We start from the raw sequence: 27949 nt of genomic DNA, 5'->3' as shown, positions 1-27949 counted from the left end.
CAGTGAGTTTGGAAGACAAAATTGTCAAAAGCTCAATTTCGCAGTACCTACTGATAGCCTTCAGTAGATTACACTGTAAACCATGTAGCTGACAAAGTGGATACAGGAGTTGAGCCATAAATATTTGATCTGTGTTGACACCAAAGAGTTGTGGAACAAGTAGTTTGTGTTAGTTCAGTCTTTAAAGGAAACATTCCAATCACCGTTTTAAGGAAAAAGTGGCTCACTTTAATAACCACAGGCATTGGTCACTATTTAACAAGACATTCTAAAAAAAGTAATCACAATTTTTCTGATAGTAGTTTACAAGTGGATGGTATACATTAAGATACAGAGGTAGAATTTCACTTTTACAATGCTTCACTAATACAGATTACCAAATTCAAGGCACAAAATTGTTCGCTTTACAAAAAATACTGTAAAAAGGTAATTTGCTGTTCTACAACGTGAGTACAACTCAAAAAAAAATCTTTACACCCTTTCATATTCTGAATGTAGAGTTGCATCAGGCATTATTCTATTTTTCCTTTGCTAATAATTGGCATATGACCAGCACTTACATAAACAGTTTGTATCTCAGCTGAGTTGCTTTGTCTTTTAGGCACAAGTCCAGTTAGAGAATTCAACACAACAGTTTCCTTGGGGGGTAGGGGAACTCTGTCAGAAGTAAGAATGAGGAAGAAGAAATGAAACTATTATGTAGTCCATAATAAATTGGACTCTGACATATAGAGGGAAATGGAACAGAGCATATTTCAAATTAAGTCAACTTGGAAAAAAAGTCAAATGAAATCACTGACTGCATTCCTAAAAAAAACCAGATGCCCAGTACAAGTTTGCTTTGACAGTATGTAAGACATTCATTTGCCTTTGAATTGGCAGAGATTTACAAATTTCTTTTCATCTTTGTTCAAATAGAACACACACAGTTGCAACAAAAGAGAATTACACCACAATTTGGCCATGTGTCCTTTAGAGAACGTGGGTAAACAAGTGAAGAGATGCATTCAGAAATTGTCCTTGAATTTGCTATGAGATCATGAGCAGTAGCTTAAATTGCAAGATTTCCCTCCCTTCCTAAGTAACGTAAGGAAAGTCAAACCACTTCTGAAGCATTCCATCTTCTGGTTGGAGACAGCTCTTAGAAGCCTTAGCAGACTAAGGAAGAGATATCACACAGTGCATCCCTACAACAAGTAGTATGACTAGTTTACTGTACATACAGTGATATTCTAAAGGACAATGGTGGCAGCTACATTGTAAATTCATTTGAGTTACCTATCACATTTCCCAAGTACTCTAGTCAGTTTTATTTACAGTATATAAAAATCCATTGATTTTTAGAGTTCAATACACAGGTTTAGGACCCAAGAGAATGCCACAGTAAGATGTTGACATTTGCATCTGTTAGATGCAAGTGCACTTTGCAATTCAGTCATGTAACATTATTGCATTCACCTATAAATGTTAGTCCATCCAAAAGTGTTAGATTCCATTTTTTGCTTCATTGTTGTTTGTAGCCTGTTTCCGTTGAGCGATGAAAGGATACATACACTTGTCTGCTCCCAAAAATCGATACATGCATACCACTGCTTCAAATGGCAGAATACTGGAAAAAAGAGGTTGTAGATTTGTTAGAAGACAGCATAAGACAAAACCTCTGCTTACATGCACTTTTAAGTACATGTATTTACATGCACTATGCACTTGGTCTCCTTAAAAACAATATAATACCTATTGGAGATTCTTCTTAAAAACTTAAGGGATCTTTATTTCACGGGGATACTTTCAGAGAGAACTGAAATTCTAGAGTCCCAATCATACAGGCAAGCAGAAAGGAGAAAGAAGCTGTTTATTCACATGCTTCCATCTTAGACCAGATTTTCTGTTTCTTCACAAGTGTGATAGCTTGTTTTAAAGAATGGGGGCAGGGGGGATGGGGGGGCAAGAGCATCACAGAAGGCCTGGTAAAAGCAAAGCATCTGCTAAAAGCCACATCAGCAGAGGTCATCAGACATTTAAGATATTCTTTAATGTGGGATTAGTGTTAGTTAATGCCATTCTTTGATCACCAGATGTCTAACAACCTTGATTTATATTCTAAACTCAATCATCCATCCTCAAGAAGAAAGGTCCAAAGTAAAGAGAGCAATTTCCTTCCCCCCCTCCAGATAAAATTCCAAGAGGTGATTATGTGATGGATACCTGGCTACAGATCCTCCCCTTGTTCTCACATGAACAAAATATTGTTTTTATTTCAAGTGTAATACTCAGGGGCTCTAGTGAAAGAATGAAATGGGATTCCTCAGGCCCTGGGAATAGCAGCAGGCACTTGTTCAGTGGCAAGCAGTACAATTCCAGCCATTAGGAGTGATGACCACTGAAGCACCAAGAAGTAGATGTCACTGGTACAGGTGCCTCCAGTGCCAGCAGTACTGCTTGTGCAGTGACTGGAGAGCCTTTGATCTAAAGGCTGCTGCCTGGGGCACAGATTATACAGAAGCTTTGATCTTCCTGTTGGAAGCTGAAGTGTTGAACCAAGAAAACCCAAAGGGCTTTTGATGTGGTGGCTGCTGCTGCTGTAAGGCACCGCCTGTGCAGGAAGCACTGAAGCACCCTCTGAGCTTCTGGGTGAAGGAGTTAGTTCTTAAATATACTGACAATGGCCTTCATTTGGTGTCAGAATAGACACATACATCTCTCTTCCAGGAAAGAGGTGAGCAGTCAATATACCTCTATTTTTTGGTGAGCCTGTCCACCAAGAGATACTTGAGCCAGAGGAGAATAACCACCTTGTAAGTGGAATAAAAAACACCAAGGTGCTCAGTTTCAACCATCACTTGCAGAAAGAAAATAATACAATACTATATTTTATATGTTCCTCCCACACACTTCAGATTTAAAACAAAACACAGATGCCTGTGAAGCTGTTCTCCATAAACTAGAATTCAAGTGATGTTATATCACAGGAATTGAAACAGCTCCTGCATTATCTGGCATCACTGAAATGTTAGCCTGGTTACAGATTAAAACAGTTTTCATTCTCAAACTGCAGTGTGTTAGAATGAAAGAAGTAATTCCTTTAAATAGACCTTTTGCCAAACTTAAGACTCTGAAAATTAGTTCTGAAAGTACCAATTTTCAGTTTATCTACCATATCTGTGCAAGTTCTGAAGAATCTGCAGGTAGGAAGGGCCTCCTCACACACTTGTTCTAGAAACAAGCAGCTAGAGATTCCTCTGCTGAGAGCTGCCTCGTGCCCCGTTCCTAAAGAGGAACTCAAACAGTGGAATTAATAGTCTGTTAAAAAGAAAATAGGAATCCAAGGAGGATGGAAGATACAAGAAGGTTAAAACAAAGATGCATAGATACACAGGACCTTGGTTAAATGAAGCTTCCCAAGCAAGCAACCTACAAGCTTGCAAGCCAACAGAGACTTATGAATTCTAGCAAAATAGCACCTATGGCCTGTGTGGGTGGGAAGGTGTTTGTATCATGAAACTGGACATGCTCATGTATTTTGTGGATTGCATTGCCAAATAACTGGCACTTCAGTTCTTACCTTTTCATGAAGGTGACCATGTACATGAGGCGAGGTGTGCAGATCATTGGCTGGTCTGTAAGGATGGCTCTCATAGCCTGTTTCACACAGTATTCAGGTTTCAAGGGTGGAAGGAAAGGCTCAATTTCTTTTCTGGAACATGTGATTAGGACAGATTAATATGACACCCAAAGGACCATAGACCCCAGTGAACAGTTCATTAACTCAATTTCTTTGGAACTTGTTTATATTCACTGTTAAGTTACAAAGACTATAGCTCAAAACTTGCATTGTCTTTGTACAAAAGGACAGAAGACCATGAATTCAGAAAGTCTCTTTTTGAGTCTAACACTAACATATACTAAAGCAGAGATAATATTTAATATTTTTATGGTAACATCTGAGTTACCTTTAAATACTTTTATGGCACTACAAGCACAGAGCAGAAGGAGAATTCTACTCACCTGATCCTGCACCCTCTAAACATTCCTGTATCTACAAGATAAGGGCAGACTAAAGTAGTTTTGATTCCATCCTTTTCAGCAGCCTTCAATTCATGGCTCAAAGACTCATGGAAGCCTACAGCTCCAAATTTGCTGGCACAATAATCCTGTGTTGGCAATAAACAAAGCAGGGAAAAAAAAAAAACAGGACAGATATGAATGATGTTCAAAGCCAGCATACCTGAAGTGATTCTGCACAGATTTTCAAAGCAACAACAAAAGACACCCACTGAATAGAGCACCACATCAACTCATTTATCACTTTACTTTTGAGGTAATTCGCACAGAATCATGAAAGCAGGAAAGCTGAATGTAGGAGGATATTACCTTGGCTTCAAGTCTTTGAATCAGGCAGGCTCACATGACAAGTTACTCCAATTACCAGTTTGCTTAATAATAAATGCTGCAACAAAGGACTGAGATACCTAGTACTACCTTGGGTCAGATTTGAAAAAGCTTGAAGAGTTGGCAGGGCATAGGTGTAAAAATCTTAAAAGTGTTATTTTTAAGGTTAGTTTCAACAGAAGATGCAACCAAGATTTGAGTTTTTCTATGAGATGCACAAAAACACTACTGCTGTCTATGCAATAACTTTTTATTGTTGCTGAACTTAGTGTGTTTTCAGTTGGATGTGTCCATCTCTATTGGTGGTCACACCCAGTTTAGGAAATTCCTTGTAACTTTCTCAAGACAGTAAATACTCTAAAAAGCCCTAAGTTACACCATCTTCCTTCATTTAGGTTATGAAACACTGCAGTTTAAGGTCCTGGATTGAGCCTTACCTGTATGCAAAGAAGCCTATGCTTATAGGGTAATAAGACTATTATTATTTTAGACACCTTAATTAATTTTCACTAACTGAGTGCTTTTTGTTCACACTTGCATTTGTACTAATGACTTTTAAAAATGACAAGCTCTAGTCCTAACTTATTTTTATGCACCAGACAAGTCTCACAAACTGGAGTTCTCAAACACCTGCTAGAAGCAGGTGAGCCATACATTCTAGAACTTTTGCAATCATTTCCCCACAGAAACAAGAAACATTTTGCTTTTGAAAGCCCTTGCCTTTGGTTTCAAGCTTAGTACTGAATATCTTGACAGGAATAGGCTAAATGACTCCTTTCAAGCTCCTAAATTTATCAGGTAATTCAAAGATAACCTGGCATTCTGAAAGCCCCAGCCACCCTAGGATTTTGCTCTCAGTGCCAACTCCACCATCCAAGTAAATGAATGCAATGCCTGCCCAAGTCCTGTGGCTCCCACTCACAGGGAGCCATGTGTTGATATGGTACTCAGCACCATAATCTCCAAATATCTTTGAAGATTTGACCTTACTTCCTCTAGCTGATAATATTTAAATAACTTATCTTTGGCAAAAAGTGCCAAATTTTTTGTTCATTATAGTCTAACAAACCTCCACTCCAGCAGTACTGAATAGCCCCAAGGAACTTGCAACTGTCACAATGTGTCCATGGTTCATTTCCAGCATCTTGGGAAGGAATGCTTTAGTGGTCTACAAAAAGAAAACAACAAAAAACAAAGTACACATAAGCAACATAAAGAAAAAAAAACACTTCATGAACAAGTTACATTAGCAATGAGTTCTCAGAAACTCTCAGTTTATTATCAAGAATATAGCAATACAATCATTTTACAGGTTTTGAACTTGAGTTTGTCAAAAATGATAACAGAAAACCTACAGCTTGTTTGTGAATCCAGAGAGCAAGGCAGCAAGGATTATATCTGCAGAAATCCTAAGGTTAAAGGATCAATTGAGCTCAGACATGTTTATTTTACCAGAAGAGACTAGTTATCAGAAGGAGATAATTTGACCTTAAAATGGAAGCCACATTTTTTAAAAAACAGAAAACGAAATGCAAAGTGTTTAATTACACCATCCACCACATCTCTGTTGAGACCAGTACCAATTATCAGTTCTAATTATTGACAGTGTTTTTTAAGTTAGATGTTGCTAATTTTATCCAAGTAATTTATTGCCTTAGGACCTTTATATTAAAAGAAACACTACAGGTGGAGTTCTTGTGTTGTTACTTTTTACCTACAATAGAGCCAACATCTGCTAGTTTAAATTACTTCCTATCTTTATTAGGATCCATAGCACTGTGTAGCTAAAAAGACAAGATATACATTTGTGTTACTAATTCCTTAAAAGTTTAAAAATAAAATAAACTCAAAGCAAGTCTCAAGATGAAACTTTAATTTTAACCTCCAATTTTTATATTTTGGTTTTAACAAAGTTTGTTTCTGTTTAAAAACCTGAGTCAGAGTTAACACCTTTTAAAATAATTAAGTTTTAAGCAACACACATTGAAGGTACTTGCTGGAAGATCACCCCTACTAGAATACCTATCTTTGTCATCTCTTTTCTGAAGCTGACTCAACACTCCCCCACTACAAATAATTATTAAGCAGGGCACCATATTTACAACAAAAATCAATGAAGCAGTAAAATGGTACGTGTAGTTATGACGTACTTCAGCTTTTAGGGTGTCAGTGTACTATATGAGACCACTTCTAAATTGCCCAAGAACTTCAGACAATGCTTTTTAATCACAAACATGCCTAGTTAATATGTTAATCTATTAGTGACAGAGCTACTAATCTATTCCAACTCACTCAGTACCATAAATGCTTTATCCTGCCAAAAACCAACTCTTCCCATGTAATTTGTATCCAAACTCAGAGCATGCAAATGCCCCTTAAGTATTTCCTACTCGCTTAATTGTTGGTCTGAGTCTTGTCAGCTGCATTCTTAAAAAGACATGCAAACTACAGCTGAATCCATCTAATTCCATTCTTATGCTGTCTGCATTTTCCAATCACAGACGTCAGGACAGTTTTGCTCTAATGATTTTCACATGTTCTTGTACAACATTTTTGCCTGCAGGTGTTAAATGACTAATCCAGACCTCCTAACACCACACAAAAGAGTGTTTTCACTGGACAGCTGGCAGATGATAGAAGATTAACAGACCTCCTGACTCCTTGCCTTTTCTACTGTTGATTCATACAACTCCTAGATTCTGTCATAACTACGTAACAAAGCTAATTATAAAAAAAATAATCTGAGAGCAAGCTGCCTTGCATTTGTTTCTTTCCTCATGGCAGGGATCTCTAAACCTCTTACATAGAGCCTCTGACAAGAATTCAGTTTGCTATTAAACTAATCTGTGCCAGGCACACGAAGTTTCAGCCTCTCTTCCTATGTTGCATGGCAACAAAGCCGAGTCATCATCGGGCATGACCACCTGAAAAAGAGGCTTCGCTTGGATGGCACTGAAGTTTTACAGAGCGCTCTTTATTTGCAGCCTGCCTTGCACACTGCAACACCAATGGTGTGTATGCCAGCCCTGATCCTCTGTGCTATCCCTGTACCACATCCATGCTCCCAGCTCAGTCCTGCTAAACCATTTACTCCACTCCCCAACGTTTGTCAGCTCCATCAGCAGTTTCCACTTATGTCTCAGCTATCTGTCCACATCACATTGGAATGACTGACTGCCACCTCACATTGCCAGAAAGCTTGATAATGCAGACTGAAGCTCTGGCTGCAAACCACAGCAACTACAGAAAAGGGGCCTTGAAGCTTGTCTTGGGGTAGAGAAAGAAGGGGAAGAAGTAGTGACAGATTTTTTTCTACCACTTTCAAGGCAGGAGTCAGTATTGTCTTCCAAGAGATGAACAGACAAGTGCACCAAGCTATTATCTTTGCTATGGCACTGCTTTTTCTTCTTTTTTTTTTTTTGTGGTTTTTAAAATGGTGAACTACAACTATGTGTCTTTAAGTGTCTTATGTTTAGCTTGGCCGAGGAAGAGAATTTTCAAAGTCATATGTATATATAAATATGCAACATAACCAGACTAGTAAATTCCAGAAAGCCCATTCAACTATGCTATACTATGTCAAAACATAAAGATGATAAAAATTGAGTTTTCAGAGCTTGTGGCTAGACTAATCCATTTTCAAACAGGTGAAATTGTCACATGACAAGTACAGCTTGTTGAGGACACTTTTGGGTGATGTCTTCAGCATCTCAAGTGCAGACTTGAACAACTCCCAGCAGCAGAACTACAGTCACGTCATGTACGTCACCTCTTAAAAGCCATTTATAACTCAACTGGAAAAAAACCACAGCTCCTCTGCTTTAAAGACAATTAGAAATTCATGGAAATCTTTGCATGGGACCTCAGTGTTGAGACAGCCTGTTCAGAGCAATCCTTATACTTTGCCACGGCACACTATCTCAAAAATCCACTTAAAATCTGAAGCTGAGGGAGTATATAAAGATAGCATAACTATCATATGTAGAAAACTTAGCAGTCCACCACCAGCATCTCCAGTAAATGGATGTTAGAGAAAGTCATCTCAATTGCTGCCATCCTCCAGCCATCTGCAGCAGCTGGGAGTCAGCACTTGAAAACAAGCACTGTCAGAGGCAGACACACCCTACCGGGGGATGCATTTCCAGGCTCAGAGTAAATGCTTGCCCACTGCTCCTCCCATCCTCCTCTCGCTGGGAAAAACAATCCCAAAGTGAAGTTATTCTTTCGTGGTATAAGCAATCCCTAAATAAATCAGTGTTCTTACTGAGCTTCTGGCACCACACACGTCCTTGATCAAAGCAGTTTCCTCCATACTCTGATTCCCAGTTTTTCTACCCGTTACATAAACCAGATCAACCTAGTTTCTTGTTTCTAGTTTCTTTCAGCTTCAACTACATCTGCCTACCAGACCTGAAGTCTTCTGTGTGCTTGTTGTGCTGCTGACAAACTAGTTAAGAGTTTGACTGGTTTTGGGCAAGATGCCTCCTGGGTGGCCTTCCCATCTGGAGTTTGTCTGAACAGGTACACAGACCACATTAGTCTTCTGAGGTGATGCATGGACATGCTAATCCTCCATTAAAAAAAAAATAAATTAGAAGACACCAAGCAAAAGATGGGTTTTGTCCATGGCATTAGAGGTCATGAACCAGGTCCCCAAAATAATTCAAATCAAGTCAAGTGGTTTAATTGAACTATCTGCCTTCTGGTTTGATCCTCAAAGCTTCAGTTTTACCTCTCACAGCTGCACAGGAAGACATTTAACCAAAACATAGAAGTATTTAAAGTCAGAGCTGGGTCATTTATTCATGACAAACACACCACAGTTTTCAACACTGAGGAGAAACCAGTAAGTAGAATATAGAGGATGAAAGGAATTGTGATGCATCAGGGCGAACAGTCAGGGAAGTTATGCAAGTGTTCAACATTGAGAAATGCAAGTTAAGCATCTTCTTCACCCAAAATTACCTTTTTCTTTTTTTAAGGGGAAAAAAACCCCAACAAAAACCAAAATCAAAAAGCAAACCCCAAAAGCACAGTGGGAACATGAATTTTCTAACCTGCAGTATACTTTAGATAGGTAGAAACTAGGTAGGAGAGACAGAATGTATAAAGCTGTTGTGAACAGAGTAGAGCTAGTTTTTCAAACTAGCTCAGCCTTTAAGTTTTTTGGAACCTAGAGATCAATTTCTAATCTTGTGAGCATGTTCCTCTATGCTTTTGAATATACCAATAAGACCGAACTATTCCCAGTAGCTGCAACCAAACTTCTATTTCATGTGCACACAGCTTAAATGACTTATTTCTCACAAGTGTGAAACTGAACAAGCATTTACATGTCACTTCATAGCTTTCGTAATCTGTTCTCAACATTTTGGTTTACGGCAAATTAACTTCTAACAGTCTAGCACTTCTTCCCTCCCCTTCCCCAAATTCTTTAGTTCCATTCTTAATGAAACAAAACTCCAAAGATTGTGAAACACAAAGAGCAGCACAGCTGCAATGTCAAGACAAATTAGTCTAAATACAGCAAATGAGAATATGAAGAAATACAGTGTTTGGGAAAGTGATTTTTTTAATTAAATTTTGGATTAATTATTTTTAAAGAAGAAAGCAAGCATCCACAGAAAACAATGTTAGCTGTATGCAGCTCAAAACAATGGATACTGAATGCAGAAAGCACACCAAAGTAGAAAAGTATGTGCTGCCTCATGTTTAGAGAATTGCCTTTATAGCAAAGAAAGAAATAAACAGGTACCAACACATAAAGTCCTTTAGGTTTCTCTTTTTCAATACAATACATTTCTTCCTACTTTCTGCCTTCTCTCAACAGCCTTTCTAAACTATTTTAATGGCACAAACAAGCTGTATTACTGTAAAGTTGAAGTATCTTTATGCCAAAGTCTATGCCAAAGCTCATTTTCCATACAGTGCCTTCAGGTAAGGAGCATGGTTATTCTTTTGAATATCAAAGGAGGTGAGTTTTCACATCACTAGTTATACACAACAGTGGTGTACTGGTATAACAGAGAAAGCATTTTCTCCCAAGCCACAGCTATTCCTGACAGCCAGAGCAACTGCCTAACAGCACAAATGAGTGCACTTTTAGGAAAATGTATTGTTTCATCTTCATATTAAAAACTATTCAGGCAAATCCAAGAAGCAAAATTGGTGTGGTTAGGCAAGGACTCACATTCAGCTATCTCTAGGAACTAGGGTACAAGAGACCATAGCAGCCTGCTGCCCCACGTTTTCTAATTTGTTAGTTTAACTAACAGCGACAAGAAAAGTTTTAATCTAAAATACATGTTATATTCTCCTTCTCCTTTAGCATGGACATAGAGTCTTCTTTTCTTCCCATTCTTCTTCACAGCCTACAGCACAGCATTGCAAGTTCTCTTACTCCTGTGCAGGACAGCATGTGGCCACTCCACCCTAGAACCAAATAGAGATTTCCACATGCCCCAGCTCCTTGTTCCATTCCAGTAATTGAGAAGAAGTGCACCCAGGTCCAACAAAAGAGCACCTCTAATTTTTCTGCAGTCCTACCTGTAAGTAGGTTTGTCCAAACTATGTGGTATTGCACTAATGCACCACTATATATGTTGAAAGGGAAAGGAAAGTGCCTGAAAGGCAGAAAACCCCCATGGCAAGCTTATCAGTAAACACACTAAAGTTATTTTCAGCTACAGTCATATAGCCCAACTCCTTTCAGAAGACAGCAATTTTACATACAGTTTATAAACACAGGCTAAAACCTCGCTTATAGGATTACAGGGGAAGTCATCATCAAATGGTTTAAGAAAAGGCCTTGAAAATATACCCTAGAACTCTTTCATAGGAGGATTTATCAAAGTTAGGCATGTAATATCCAAAATGCCTTCTCATTCAGCAAAGTATGAAGTTGCAAGCCTGCCTTTAACCATTTACATTCCTTCTAGCTTTTTTATTTGGTTCCAAAGAGAACTGAGAATAATCACTTGTCATTTGTACAATCATCTCAATTACTCTTCCCATATAGCCTCCACATCCTTTCTGAATTATCCTTCTACAAGCATCTCTAAAATGTTAGCTTAAGATGGGAATAGTAATTACACTATGACTACATGAAAATACCAAGTAGTGAGTTGAAGACTAGAGACCACACAATACAAAGGATGTGGCTCTGACAGCAACAGGCTGAATACAGCAGGCAGACAGAAGTCTACAACTACTGTTGACCTTGCTAACACAAGGGACCAAAGCTGTACTTTAAAGGACCTCAGATGTCTCTACAGACTGTTTTCAAGAACTGCTGGGCCCCTTCTGGATAATTAGCCACTGTCTAAGTAAATATTTGAATAGCTGTGGAAATTAGAACTATTTTTGTTCTTTGGTTTCTATTCACAAAAAACGATAATGAACTATAGGTCAGAATTACACAGTCTTCCTAAAGTAATGAATTAAAAAATAAAGTCACATTTCTCTGAATTCTTTTATAGGACTACCCAGATTGTTTTGAAGCAAAAAGAATCAGGAGCTTTTGTGTTAAAAGCAAAATAGAAAACTATTCACGGATTGTCCTCAAGTGTGCCTTGCACAGGCCCTGCATTCAGAACAAAAAAGCTAGACCTTCCGATATTTCATCTCAAAACAAGTCCCTTTGTTATTTATCTCCTGGCAGGCAACACAACCTTTAAGTTCTCACTGAAGGTTTATTTGTCCTTCACATAAAAACCCACTGTTTTGGGGCCACAGGGATTCCTTTAATATTGAACTGCACCAGCAGTTAATGCTTAACATACATGCACAGTAATAATGCTACAACTGCCGTGCAACTGGGAGCCCACAAAAGAACATGACAGACTTAAGCAAAAGTCTATAATGATGAGTTGCACAGAAGCAAAGCCACACATACACTCCCCAATACCTTGGATAGCCTACATTAGAAGACAGAGATAAAGCTACTCAGTTTAAGAAGTGAAGGTAATAAAAGAAATACCCTCAAGATGTTAAGTCACAAATGAAAAAGAAACATCAATTCATTTAAAACTTTTTTAAATTTACTGAGAAATAGGCATACTTTTCTTCTCTCCCAACTCTGCATGAAATACTGCATTGAAGTACATGAAGCCTTAGATTAGTAAAAACATAAGCTATTACTTGATTCACTTGGTTTATAATTTATTATTAATTTATGGACGTAATTTTCTCTATCCTCATGACCAATGCACATACACAAAATCCCCTGTTTCTCAACAGACATATCAAATCAGCTGAGAAGCATTAAAGTTGCACAAAACAAGGTTAAATCCTATTTATGGAAGTTTGTAAGTGAGTTTTTGTTAGTAGAAATAAGCATTTGTCACACCAGTTGCAGAAGAATAACTATGCTACAGCCCACATTTACATTACTACATTGTTTAGCATTTGTATTGTTTAGGGTTCAGTTCCAAAATTTCTCCAGTTTTCAAAGCCAATAGTCACCACTTTTCCTATTAAGAGTTTAGTTATCATAGTGGTTCCTCTTTTACATGGAGCTAACTCATGTTGAGTTTATCAGACAAAAGCTGAAACTGAATTAAATAGTTTCCTTAATCAGAACTTAGTGCCACAAAGCTGTTTACAATGGGTAGACAGTAAAGATAAGATAAGTAATGCTATTAAACAAAAAAAAGCACACAGGAAACTAATACCACTAGTTATCTCTCAAACATTAATCATTGATTTCCACTCTTTACTACTAGAACTAATTATGCTCTGCCTAGGGCAACTGAACATTGCCTGACTAAATTGCCTTTTGTATAGTTTGTTAGCAAGGCTTAGTTGAAAAAGGCTGTGTCTACAGAGAGAGGGATATGAAAAATGCTTTGGGAAGGACATTGCAACAGAAACTTTTATTACTGTTACCTTGTCACATCACTACATTGTCCCCCCTCCTTCCTTATAAGGACTTAATTTCCTGTGACCTTACCCCACACTGGAGCAGAAAACAGCTTTGCTCTCCCTCTCATCTTAAGTGTAGGTTAAGTACTCAAGAACACTACCTAAGAAAGACAATTCTGACTTCAGAAACTTGCCTCTTGAGCATCAAGGTGGAAAAGGTGTCACTGTAAGCTTTATAGTGCTCTGCTGCTAATCAGACTTCAAGGTCTCTGCAGTAAAGCTTTTCTGCATCCCCCACCACTGCATCAAACTAGAATTTTGGGCACCATAAGCTAGAGCAGGGGTTTAGGTACATAGAACACAGGCAAAAGTAGCCCTAATTTCTCCTAAAGAACACTTTTCACGTCTGTTTAGGAGTCACTACTATATATAGTTTCTGGGCATGAAGAAATTGAGGTATTCAAGCTGAACTACCCCTGTTATCACTATACCAGCAAATGGAATTCAGAGCCTTTATGTTATTGATATCAGTTTCCACCTTTCTGCTCCCAAGAGCTTCTGTATTTTTTTTCCCAAGAGATTTTAGATTTATCTGCTTTTTTAAATGATTTCCATCCTCAGATGTCAGGCCTGTCCTGCAAAGTGTCCAATCTTTCTAATGTCTATATGCCACCAGTAATTTTTGTGCAAACATCTAGTTACCTTTAAAGGACATGCTTGTAGCTATACAAAACCATAAATGCACACCAACTTGTCCATGTCCACCTTGCTGATATGGCTTGGCTGATGTGTAAGTGCTTCCAATGTATGCAGCAGTACACTTCAGTCACTGATTATGTATTTGGACTTCTTCCCTCCAGAGTCTGCAAGTCTTTGATTTCATACAGCTATGAGAAACAAAGCACATTCTCACTGGCTGCTGAGAGAGATGGTGAAAATCTCCATCCTTAGAGGAATCAGAAAGCTGTTTGGGCACAAGCCTGGGCAACTGGCTCGGGATGGCCCAGCTGGAGCAGGGGAGGTGGACCTGATGACCCTCAGAGGCCACTTCCCACCTCAGCCATTCTGTGATTCTCCACTTAAGGACACTAATTCCCTGTTCAACAGCCCATTCCCTCTTTCTCTCACAGAGGAAGAAGTTCAGAAGCCAGCAGAGACTTTGCACTCTTCATCACTGTTTTAACTGCAAGTTTATCCATGCAGAATCTTAACTAACTGGAAAGGATGCCAACTCCTCTGCTACATCTCTCCTGTATCTCTCTGACAACACTTCTTGCCTGCAATAAATTATCCTGATCTGAAACAGTGTCTGTTCTACTTCCATTTCTCCTTCTCCTTTGCTCGCAAGCCCCTTCTGCTGGAGGGAGGGCCCAATGAAGCAGTGCAGAGCACCCAGCTGAATTTCTTGAGGAAGAAACATATTTAAGCCAAGCTCAGCACATACATGTACCATACTGTTTTCAAAAACTAATTATGTCCCCCTGGCCATCAGAAGTCCTCCAGTAACTACACTACCATGCTGGCTTCTTTAGGACATTCTGAGCCCTCACAAACAATTTTTTGCACTTTGAATTTTAATGGTTTTAAAGCTTGGTCAGACCAATCCAAACATACTGGATTCTTGACAGCTAGCAATGAATAGTGAAAAAAAGCATCTCTGCCTAGAGTCATGCATGTAAAAGTGCAAAACCTAACTTGCCAAAGATGTTTGTTGTAAATGCCAAAGTAATCTAGAAGATGAGACTGAATAATAGAGGTAAGATGGCATAGTAAGAGGGCCGTTGTTGGAGGCCCAGGTATGTGTTTAATCCACCTTACACATAAAACAAGCAAGTCTAGACCAAGGTGGAACAAATGTATACCTGCAGACTCCTCCAGACAGCACACATTGAGGGTGTAACCGAGCACGAGAACCGAAGTTTTCAAAGTACTCACTTGCAAAAAGCTGACCTCTTCCCTCCTGGTCAAAGGCATTTTATTAGACAAGCTAATATTTATTCTCCATAAATATTAATCTCATTCTACTCTCAGACTATCATAGCTATCCAACCACAATTACTATTCATTTAAATGAAGTATTACACAGTTGGCAGCCACTGAAAAGTAAGATGCATCTTAGAAAGTGAATCCTTCTGCTCAAATCTGCCAGGTCAGTATTTGAGCTTTCTATAGAGCCATGACTAACAAAGAGCTCCAATGTGGCTGTGACAGCACAGATACACTCCTGCAAATTCAGGAATTTAAATTACAGTCTGAGTAGGCAGCAGCACCAACCTTGTATTATTCCACAGGCAGATCTATCAGTAAAGATGACCTAAAAATAGGTTTATTGAAATGTCAAATTTGAAATTACTTTAGAGTTTTCTATTCAAGTAAAACAGGAAGTTAACACTTACTCCCTTCCACAAAAGGTAGCTTAAGCCCTGCTGAAGTCAAGTGACTAGAAATTCTACTTTGTTTATATACTGACAAATGGCTGTGTCAAAGGATTTGTGGCGTTTCAGAGCTATGTTGACATTAGTGTAACAAACACATTAGTTCCTCACCTTCATTAGCACAAGTTTGCAGCAAATGTCCAACCATTTGGAGAGCAGTTATTTATTGCCAGCTATTTGATAATCTTGACAAAAATGAAAACATGCCCCTATGAGTCTGCGAAAAATCCACATAACAAATTAATTTTAGAAAAAGCTATTAGATAAGAGCTCAGAATATTTTGTTCAGTGAACAAGAACAGAATCCAACTTTTAAATCCACGTTTTTCTCCAGCTTGCCATAAGCTTAGTCATCTTCTGGACTATTTAGTAAAGCTTGGTATTTTAGTCTACAGGTTTCCAAAACATTACTAGAGAACAGTATTGTCAGAACCACTTACGGAAAATATGAAGTCATCATTCATGTTTTATGATTTATGTAGCAGGTTTTTTAAGAAGTGGCTAAGCAGAAAGGGACTGCTATATTTTATAGATACCTTAAGGCCAGTACCTCTGTAACAATGCAATTCCTAGAGTACTTGCAGGCAGATGAAAGCTGAGTCACCTTACTCATCCTGCCCAACTCAGTCCCCAAGTCATTGTTTTGAATAATTTCCTTCATAACAAGGAAAGTGATTATGCTACAACTGAGCATCTCACAAGAGGAACAAGACCAGAAGGAAAGTTCCTCTTTCTACATAGCAGTCTTACTTAGTGGAAACAGAAAACTAGGGAAGATGAGATTTAACTAGAGATTTAACTTCAGTGTTTCTTCAGGAAACAGTAAGACCTTAAAAGACTATGACTTCCTACAAAGTAACTCACTGAATGAGAAGTGCATTTCTAAAATGCATGAAGCTTTTAGGTTTTTAAAACCCAGGTGTTTAGGTTTCATACTTCTCCCCACCCTTCCACAAAAGCGTGTACAGAAAATAAACAGTCTCAGCAGGTAAATTTTTGCTTCATAAGCCAACAAAGGATAAAATGATCAAAAGACTCCAGCTAATACAGTAACTAATGCAATTTTCAAAGATTTTGCTTGCACAGGCATTTTAAACAAACATTAGCAAACTACTCACTTTCTTAGGGGGTGAGTCTTCAGAGAGAGAAATACTTCCTTTGCATGTCTGTGGAAACTATGCTTATTTCCCACAAGCTGAAACATGGCTCAAGCCTGGGTTTTTTTTCCACATTCTGTGTTAGTCAAACTGATTTCCAGGGAAGTTAAACAGTGCAGTAGGCACAGAGATCACAGCAATCATAGTATTGTTTCAAGGTAAATAAGCTAAAGCTGTTAACACAACATTACCTGATGTGTACAGAAAACTAGCTTACCTTTATCTAAGGGTTTTTAACAGTTGTAATTAAAATACTACCATCTCTTTTGAAGTCAAGTCATTATATTCAGACTTTTATGCCAGAGGATGATTTGTTATGGCCTGGAATCATTCATGACTACTTATTTAGAGGATGTAAATCGTACTAAAAAAAAAAAAAGCCCAAGAATGAGGCTTCACTAGGATAATCACAGAGGCCCTGTTCAGCTATGTGGTTTTATCCTATTCCTCTTCACCATTTCCCCCACACATTGGCTACTCCAAGTCTGAAATGCTGATGAGGTTATTCTAGCCTTCAAACAGAAAAATGAATCAATTTGGGCAAGAAAATTAGCAGCTTTCCTCCCTGCCCCACAGACAAGTTAGTGAGCTGAACCAGCTCACCCTAACACCAGCTGAATATAAAAACTAGTGCAAGGTAAGATACAGATTCAAGGGACGGTCCCACAAGACAGACTGCCACCACTAAGCTGCCTTGTAGTTTCATCCTAGATCAACAGGAATTTTGGACAAGTTACTTTTAAACACACACTTGTGAGCTTTTTCAAAACAATGCTGAAAGGGGGAGTGCTTGAGAAGCTATCACACAAGTTCAAACAGATGGCAGAAGCAACCAGCACCAGGGCACATTTAGGTGCAGAATTCAACAGCCAAACAAACTTGAATTTCAAAAGGCTCACACTAAGTCAGCCACCTCAGCTCCACAGCTGTTCCAGCATATCTTGGCCTACCATGCCCTCCCATCCCAGTTGCGACAACTCACTCATGTCAAGTGTTAATTTGACTGACATATAAATCATTTTACTAATATAACTATTTACAAGAACAGAGTGTTCATTCAAAAGTGTAAGCACAGATGTAAATCTCCCCCCATTTGTGACATATCTGCTTTCAAACTAAACTCTCAACCCCCAAGATTCTAAGAATCTCAAAGTCTATGCCTACTCACCTATACTGTAACTGCATTTTGAAAGGCTGAAAGACTCTAATTTTTAGCAGATGAAGAAGTCTAAGACCACAGGTAAAAGCACACAGCATCACATGCAAATCAGCTTCAGCTTGCCTTTCCAGAAAGACATCTGCCATTTTTCACAAAAGACAGAGAGGTATCAGTAACTCAGTTTTACCATCAGTGTCAACAGCCAGAAACCTCAAAGGTCAAAGGGAGCAAGGCTTATCAAGTGAGTGAGGCACTGGCTTTTACATACAGAGAATTGTGGAAAGATTTAGTACTAGAGTACATAACAAAATCCTTCCCTCCCCACAGAAAAACCCCGGATGCGAAATCAAAGCATGAGAAGCATTGGGAGAGAGTAATAGCTCACAGCTGATAAGGATAAAAGTAGAAAAGATTTAAGAAGTGCAGTGCTAAAATGACAGAGATGGTGCTAGAAAACATAACATTCATCTTTCCTCAGCCTGTCTAGTCAGAGTAATTGATGACACTGAGAGCTATGAAAAAGGATTGCTTACCCACACAGATCAGTTAAGAAAGGTCTTAGGCAGTGCTGCAAACACTGGGTTACCAGGACACTTGGCTGCATCATAATTAGGATTGCTTTTCCCCACCACTGAGCACACGAACACAGCTGTCTTCTCCAATTCTGCTACAGTCACTTGGTTATTACAGGAAGTTAATAACATAATGACAAAATTAACTTAGCCAGTTTTCATAAAATAAAGGTGGATGTTACCTGTGGATGGAAGAATATGGAACTTTAAACTCCATTGCCCTCCTAACCTCTACAGGACAAGAAAGGCATACACATGGCCTTTTAGATGAGTATTTCAGTGAAACATTGAAGAGCTGCTCTCTCCACTTGTAACAAGGTTAGGCACCACACTGGCAAAGACCATTGTCACATTCAAGGTTTTCCTGTCTCCCCACATCCTTCACAAGTAACTGCATAATTGCAGACCAAAGCCAGGTCAGAGGTTTTTGCTTATTCAGCTGACCTACTGTGTTCCATAAGAAGGAGGAATATAACCATCACACGGATCACTCATCCAGGACCATGCCTTCAGAGAAGATTAGCAATCCTGAAAACATTCACACAGTTTGCTGACAAGTCTCCAAGCCTCAGAAAAAGTCACAGGAGACTAAAGAGTGAGATTTTCCCAAGTGTCTTACCTCTGCAAACTATACTGCAACTCCAGCTTCATTTTAGATGGATGTAGAATTGCGAGCCACCTAATTATTAATACTTCAGATATGTTTCAAGTAGTCTTGGCATGGTCTCTTCAGGACAACTTTCCCTTTCCTTAAGTGAATTTTCACAATGCTTTTCTGTGAAACATTATGGTTTTCACCTAAATTCTTCAAGCTTTATACAGTTTAGTGAATGGAAATAAATGGCTGATCACACCTTCTGCTACCATCTTGGACACCAATCTACAGGCAACAAATAATCCACAGGTCACAATCTGAGAATCTCTACTTTCTGTTTCTTGAGACTCTAAGATCCGAGCACCTTTCAAATGGTGCAGCAAATTAAATTCCAAAGTATGTCTGAGAGAAGCTGTCACAAAAGCTTAGGTGTAACTGAAGCAGTTCAAGGAAACCATTATGGAAGGTGATTTTAGAGCTGTTAACTGACTGGAATGAAAATCAAGCACTGTACATCATCAGTGAGAGGGAAGGGAAATGCACAAATTCAGCTGTCATTTGAACAAAAGAAATCAGCATTCTCCATCACACAAGGAAGATGCTCTAGAACAGAAAGTATATGTAGGAAGGCTGGTGTTGTAACACATTCAAAAAATCTTCAATATGATTTTCCCACAGCCCTGAGTGTTGCTAACTAACCAAGAGTGCTGTAATTTATTCTCCTCACACTCCTTGATATGTAACTACTTATTTATCATCAAGATACAGTAGACAATGAAGAACCAGGACAGAACATATGCAATAGCCCTTAGGGAACAGAGCTGAGAAACACGTGGAACAACTACAGTTTGGTGGGCAGCACTGTGGAATCCCAATTATAGATGCTCAAACTCATGATTCCCACACAAGGCAAATGAAGAGGCGTTTTGCATAAGACTAAGACCTACCTAGCACCCCATCCCTACACGCTCAGTTATGTGTGTTGACTCTTCAGATGAGTACATTGCCAAAAGATTCATTTTTATCCTCTTCCATTACTATTCTGAAACTGGTGTAAGAGTGGTGCTATGGTCAAAGCTCAAACATACAGGCACCTAATTAAAGGGTCTGGGTTGGTGTCTGCATCAAAAAAAGAAAACTTAAAAAAAAAACATGAATGCTTTTTAACTGATCACTATACGTAAAATATGATTACAAAGCTAAGATACAGATATACACAAATTGCAAGATACAGGCTATAAAATTAAAGACTGAGTGATGGTAACTGACATCTATGCTTGACACAATGCTAGTCCTCATAGACCATAAAGTAAACCCATGAAGAAAGTTCTGAACCAATAGCACTGTGCCCATTTTAACTCCAGAAATATATATCCACCCCTTTATTTTCCAAAATTTGTGCTAAGTACACTGCTTTATAAAATGGGAAAGTGTAGTTTTCTAGGGCCTGCATCTGGAAGATAGTATTTTCTCATTTGATAGATTCCCTCTCTTTTTTTGAGAAATGAACCCAGAAAGAGATGAACAGCAGAACCATACCAAAGCACTTACAAGTTTTAAGTATGACTAATACGACTATTTCCATAGCTAAGAGTATGATTGCTTTTTCCTTCATACTCACTACCCAGCATGCTACCACAGTATATGAAACACATGTGCTGTCCAGGGTAATTTACTGGTGGCATGGAGTTGGAATAATTGAGCAAGGGAAGAGCTAGTTTTGATGATACTTTTTGGATCACATACAAATGTTTTGCTTGAACTTGATCCGGCTCATTTTTCAAAGAAACAAGTCAAGAACATGTAGATTAAACTTTGTAAGTGAACTTGAGCATCTTGGGGTACATCATTAAAAAGAAAAAAAAAAAAACAATTTAAGCTAACTTCACTCATCTGAAATACTAAATATAGCTGGGTGGCCTGTTAGTGGAATATTCTGTCTATATTTGATCATCAGTGCTAGAATCCTAAATTTGATAGCAAGAACTAAAAATCATGCTAAGGGGCCAAAAGACTCATCAGGCTATAGATCCAAATATCATAAGCTGCATTTTCTTCCATAGAAGATTGCATCCACACTATGTGTAATACTTCTGTATTTGAGCTAAACAAACTATAGGCATAAGTGAGCTTTATTTGACACCAGAGAGCTTGAAGAGAAGACAACAATACATAAATACTGATACATTATAGATAACTATAGCCCCTCCATAGCTTTAGCAATCCTGTCAGTCAAATGAGAGTGATAAGTACAGCAGCTGCATCAATGGGCATTTGATTTAGTAACTCTGCATTAACCATCTTTCCAAGGTATATTTAAATTTTAGAGGTCTTCATGAATGCCCTAAACACCTTAGTACTGTTTCCCTCTCAAATCAGTATTTATCTCCCCCCACCAATGTCAGACCATCTGAAAATTACTTCAATTCCTACAGAAATGCCAGCATATCTTCAAAAAATCAAGCAGCTGTAAATAAATGAAAAAAAAAAACCAACCCAGACTAAGAAAGCAGTACACAAGCCTTTAAACTCTGGGTCCTAGTCACTCTCTATATGGATTTTTTTTTTTTTTAATATGACAGAGCTGGAGCAGAATGCTTTTGCTTCCCCCTTATGGTAAGTTGAAGAGAACTCTAGGAGGAAAGCTTTAAGCTGAAATATTTGAAGTATCCCCATGACAGGGAAACACAGACCACTCATCTCTTAGAGCTAAATACTGAAGACCTGTTGTACAGAAGGATCTTCATGTCACAGAATTTCAGAACCTGCTCATCACCCTGCACTGGCCCTTCCCCAGCAACCAAAACTAGAAGGATTGCCCAGGTATTATAGTGATGCCCAATATTAATATTTACTTATCCAGCAATAGATTATTTTTCCAGAAGAAGTGTTAGAGTAGTTACAAGACTCTCAAATTGTCCCAAAATTAAGAGTTTGTAGTTTTATTTGATATGGTGCCATTCTCTTAACCACAGTATTTTTGATACTTAAGCTTTATTGTAAAACTACAAGAAAAAAGTCCAATTCCTATATTTACTAAAATCTGATTTAGCAACAGATTCAAGATATATTGTGACAACATTTTTGAAATTTGCATCCCGACACATCATAGAAAGAAAATTTCCTAGTCTGTAGAAATTCAGTTCTAATAATTGACAAGTGCAGCCAAGTAAGTTATTATTCTTGCAACAGACTGGCAGGAAAGATAGTGTTACACTCCTGCTACAATTTTATGCATCTGCAAATTATAGTAAACCAGAGCTGGCTTATTTCAAACCAGGAATGGATTTTGTCCCTATGTTTTCAATATCAGAAGCATTCAAGTTATCACAGCATGAAATAACAGGTTTTTAATACTGCAGTGGATTTTATGCTGTGGAAATTGCTACATGATGCAGTGGTGACATTTTTATATAGAACACTCATAGGAAGGATTACACAAATCATGCATGTCAGCAAAATGGAAAGCATCTGTTTAGGCTGCTGCATGCTGCTAAGGCTCTCTGGACTGCCAGTTTGTGATATGGTACACAGCCCAGTTGGAGTCACAGCAGCAAAACGGTGACAGATTTTCATGTCACTGCCTACTGCAGAAGTTGGGCAGCCTTCTGATGGTAGCTGCTAGCATAAAAGCAAGATCAGATCACCTGCATTCTGCATGGAGAACAGGCAATTAATGTGATGTCAAATGTTTCGAGGGACAGTACTAGAGCCTTATTTTCATTTTTTATGTAGAAACACATCAAGGCTTGATTAATGATCAAGGGATGAAAAAGAATTTCCCCTGAACCACATTAAAAAAAACAAACAAACAAACAAAACACACAAACACCAAAACCCCAGAAAGTACAGACACTTAACTACTGAAGCAATATAACATGCAAGATCCATGTCTTTACAAAATCCATTTACAGTTTTTTGGACTAAACACCCTGCAAGAATACTTAAAAGCCTACATAATGCTCCAGAGTATTAGCTTTGCTTTTGGACCACCAGTTTAGCTGACACGGAAAAGACTAGCTGTATAAGACTTCACACATCTAGACACATTGTTCTATTTAAGTCAGCATTGACTTGCATCAAAAAAGTTGGCTTCAAATCAGCTGATTCAGATGATATCTTATGAATTAAGTAGTATTACTTTCAACAGAAGTCCACCCACTATTGGTCAAGCCAATCTTTTCTGGGACCATGAAGGGGAATACAAGGAAAAGAGCTTTGCCAACAGAGGAAAAAAAAAAGAAAAAAGAAAATAAAAGCAAAGCAGGACACAGAATCTACAGGAAGTTTACATATGAACAGATCCTCAATTAAATCTAAAGGGTGTTGACTACTCCTTTAAAACTTAAGCCAAAATCTCAAGTTCCGCAGTCCAGACATAGCTATACCTTCTTGGAGTATTTTTTTTTAAGCCACTTTACACTAACATTTAGAGCTAGATGAATGGAACTGTTATGGAAACCCAATCATAGCAATACTAGAATCTAAGTTTAGTTTTCTATTACTGTAAGAGACTCAGAACACACAGAGTGCTTTAAAAAGGTCTCTGAAACTGTTATAAATAAGTGTATGACTTAGGCCTGAAGGAAGAACAGCTGGAGAATTTAGGATCCTCCCATATTTTAACTCATGGTGATGTCATAATTTAGAGTTCTTGGAAACTGTCAATTCAACATTTAAGCCACATCAATAACAGTCATTAAATCTACTACACATCTCTATTGGCTTAAGCACCAATTTAACTTTCATTAAGGGGAACACACAGAACTCTTAATTATAAGAAGTCACATAAGCATTCTCAGAACTTCTCAGATTGCTTTAAAATATATACTTTGAGACTTTAAAAGAGCTTCTAAACATACTATCTTCCGTGCACTCTCTGCAAGCTTTACAATATATTGGAAAGAGACTGCTCTGCCATTAAGTGTTTCACAGTGCAGATTTGAAGGGGCTCCTTTAGGGTTATGAAACAGCATTTCATTTCCATGTTAAAAAGTTGGCTTGGGAGGGCCTTCTAAGTTTTGAAGATGAGGCACTTTATAAAGTTGTATTATGAAAAACCTTCTTTGACTGATCTTACCTTAAGTCAAAGTATATTTCAGATTGCCTAATCCTTTCATTGTTATGCAAGTGTATTTCATAACCTTATTTGAGGAATCAAAGAACAGTTTTATTACTAACAATGGTCTCAGTCTGACAGCTAATGCTAACCCAAGTGTGCATCATGCCCTCCTTCAACACTCCAATTTATGTAACTCCACACCACTATGGGTCTAAAAATAAACCACATGGGAAAACAAGGTTTAGATGGACAAAAAGAGTAAGACCACGTACTTGTTCTCCTTAATTAGCACCTGCTAGTTGTGGAGACAATACCATCCCAGAAACCACAGTTAAGATTTTCTTACTTCTACAGGCAGCCTCCAGAGAAAGCTATGAGGACAAATACACAGGATTCCTGAAAAAGTGTTCCTGGCTTGATTCCTTGAGAAATCTTTTTTGCCTTTCCTCCCAGCCTTCAAAAGGAACAATTTGCCTCCAAGGCAATTCAAACAACATTTTCAAGGGATTTTAAAGATTTTTCTCTAGAAATGTGCAAGTTTGCTATTGTAATCATCATTAAAAGAGTATATTAAAGTTGCTAATGTGCTGGCAGAAGAGTATGTGAGGAAAGAAGCCATTCATTAACAGTAACAACCTTTAAGCAGATTCTGAGATTATTGCTTGTAAAGGATTTAATATCCAAAGCTACAGAAATGGCCACGAGACTGAACTTTGCTACATCCAGAACTCTGGATTCTAGGAGGATACAGCTGATTTAAAACTATTTGTTAGCAATCTTAATACCAGCATTCCGTTAAACAGAACAGTCAGCTCAAAACAAGAAATACCCAAAGCAGCGATCCTACAAGTGAAAAAGAACAAGTGCAAACCTCAAGGAGACAGTTCTGCAACAGCAGCTCGTTTCCCAAAATTAATTACCAAAAAGGGCAGTAGAAAGGAGTTTATAGTTACCCAGAAGTGTGCATGACAGTTAACCATCATGGTCCTCTCAATAAGCTCATCAGGACACTCCAGAAGATGGTGCCCGGAGACCACACCAGCATTGTTAACCAGGACAGACACCTCGCCAACCTCCTTGCGGACCCTCTCAGCTGTCAAGTAGACATTCTCTCTTTTGCCCACATCACAGGTGTACGTGTAAACCTGCAAGTTGCAATGGGGCAGCACATCTTTCTCTCCATCTCCAGCCACTAAAAAACACAGATAAGAGAACAGAAGGGGTGGGGGGCAATAAAGTTCTTGCTCATATTTTGACATTCAAACAAGTAGCTCAAGCAGAAACAGCAAATACAATTTCAAACTACCAAAACTTCTATTTACTTTGGTGTCATTGCAGTACACCAGGAGTCAGCTATTTACTATCGCTGCTACGTGTTTCAGGAAAAGCCGCAGGTTTTAAAGCAGCCGCCGGAGTCCGGGGCTCCGCGAAGCAGAGGCTCACCGCGGCAGGCACAGGGCCGGCTCCGGCTGGCAGAAACGCCGTCGGGGCGTCTGATACTCTTGCGCCCGGCGGTCTCCAGCGGAGCCGCTCTCAGGGCCGGCCGCAGGTGAGCGCTGCTCCGGGCTGGAGCCGCCGGGCGCGCAGCCCCAGCTCCCTCTGCCCCGGGCCGGGCAGGTGAGCGGCGGGGACAGCGCGGGGAGCCCCGCCGCTTACCTCCGGGGGCGGCAGCGGCCGCCTGCTCGGCCATCTCCCGGTAGATGTGCCGCACCATGCCCGCCGTCTCCTCGTTGCTCTGCGTGTTGATGTCCCACAGCACCAGAAGCGCCCGGCGCCGGGCGAACTCCAGGGCGAAGAGGCGGCCCAGGCCGCTGCCCGCCCCGGTGATCAGGCACACCTGCCCAGCCACACTTTTCTCTTTGGGCCGCACCAGCCACTTGGCCGCGGCCAGCACGAACGCCCACAGCACTCGGAAAGTCACCACGAAGAACTCCAGCAGGATGTTCATGCTGCCGGACCGCGGGGCCGGCGGCACGGAGCCTGCTCGCCGCCCGGCTCCCCGACCTGGAGCCGCCGCTGCCCGGGACCGCCCGCCACGGGCACCGAGGGAGGCTCCGCTCACGGGGGTCCCGCCGCCGAGCTCCCCCGCTCCGTGCCGCTCGCCCCCGCAGCCCCACGCCCCGCCTCAGTCACACACGCCGAGGACGGAGCCCGGACACGACTCTGCCCGCCTGCCCTCCACCTCCCCGTCCTGCCCCGTCCCGCCCGCGGCCCCGCTACTGGCAGTGAACATCTTGCTCGCTCGGCCCCTCTATATAGGGCGGACCGGGCGGCCGGGCCCCTCCCCCGGGCCGGCCCATCCCGCCCCGCATTCCCGGGACCCCCCGCCCCCGCCCCGCTCCGCCCCGCCGCCGGGGGAGGTCCCCGACGGGAACGGGGACGGGACGGCCGGTGGTTTGCGCTGCTCGGGGCGGGAGTCCCGGCGGCTCCAGCTCGCCCCAGTCCGCCCTCGGACTACAAGTCCCGGGATGCGCTGCGCCTCGCCGGAGCGCCATCTCGGGTGCGGTGCCGCAGCGCGGGTGAGAGGAACGCGCACGGGCGCTGAAGGTTCGTGCTCGGGGCTAGAGACGCAGGGAAGCTGGAAGCCCACAGGAATCACCGGGCCACCACAGGATGCACGATGCCCGCGTGCCTGGGGATCCTCTGCTGAGCTGTGAGAAATCGCTCAGGAAAACCTTCATGGCTTCTTGGTCTGTCAGCCAAGTACAGAGGTCACTGATATCGCACCCGCCACTGACTGAAATAGGAGCTCACAGGTGCCAGCACACGGAAAGTATTTTCTTTGGTGCGATAACAGCGGCCGCTCCCTGTAGCTGGGCACCCTGCGGCCACCCGGCGCCGGAGCATCCCGCTCCTCCATTTGCCAGTTCCAAAGGATGAGGACCAGAGCGTGCCCTTGCGATTTCCCACACATGGGTGTGCAGGACTCATCCCACTGCCTCTGCTCGCCTGCAGCCGTGTGCCTTAAGTGCGCGACGCTGCGCTTTCTTCCCTGTGTAGCCGCCAGTTTTCAGAAAAGTTGTGGGAACTTTGGGAACGCTGCCTCTCGGATTGAGCACAAATTCGAGTTCAAAAGTTTCGGAAGAAAGTGCAGATAACCGCTTAAGTAAATATTGCAGGTGGTTTTGCGCGCTGATTTTAATCCACACCCTTTATAATACTGCTAATGAGATCAAGTAATACAAACGTCTGTATTAGCACAAAATAACACTATAGTAAAAAAATGTAACTAGGATCCAAAGCACTCTCAATAATGTTCTCAGGCGTTAGTGCTAAACCTCTGCGTGCTGTTAATTGGCAGCAAATTAAGTCAGTAAACGCAGAGCTCGGCATTCCTTATGTCTACTCGGTTTTTTACACCGGACAGTCCTTTGCTGCTCAGAGTTCCACTAATTTCTCTTCTTCCCGTGTGTGTGTAATGATGTGCCGGTGTCTCTGGGTGATTTCAGGCGCGCACAGGATGAGACTTAGGAGCCACAACCCTGAGCAGCCTTCCAAGTTGCTGTGCTGGGCAGCACTGCTTCCCGAGCCGCCCTCCCTACTCCACGGTGCAGTTACTGATTCTGTACGGCGAACCGAAAAGATGCCCAGCCTGATCAAAACACATCCCGGCACAAAGGCAGCCCGTGGTTCCCGTTCGCCCGTGCGTCCCGGTGAAGGATCTTGCGGGCAGCATTCCCCCCCAGCTCCATTCCCGCCGCGGTACTGAGCGCGGGCG

General features: G+C 40.6%; 1 protein-coding gene across 1 annotated transcript; it reads right to left on the bottom strand.

The window, feature by feature from the left end:
• Positions 1 to 205: 205 nt before the first annotated feature.
• Positions 206 to 26427, bottom strand: RDH10 (retinol dehydrogenase 10). The gene is made up of 6 exons (XM_071421026.1): positions 25888 to 26427; positions 25185 to 25423; positions 5459 to 5557; positions 4006 to 4151; positions 3563 to 3694; positions 206 to 1609 (listed from the first exon to the last, which is right to left on the bottom strand). Exons 1-6 carry the CDS (start codon positions 26177 to 26179, stop codon positions 1486 to 1488), a joined length of 1032 nt encoding a protein of 343 aa, XP_071277127.1. The 5' UTR covers positions 26180 to 26427; the 3' UTR covers positions 206 to 1485.
• Positions 26428 to 27949: the final 1522 nt, after the last annotated feature.

Source organism: Agelaius tricolor, unplaced genomic scaffold (assembly GCF_023055355.1).
Source record: "Agelaius tricolor isolate 1412-34295 unplaced genomic scaffold, bAgeTri1.0.p SCAF_2, whole genome shotgun sequence".
NCBI lineage: Eukaryota > Metazoa > Chordata > Aves > Passeriformes > Icteridae > Agelaius > Agelaius tricolor.
This window is presented reverse-complemented; position numbering and strand designations above follow the sequence as displayed.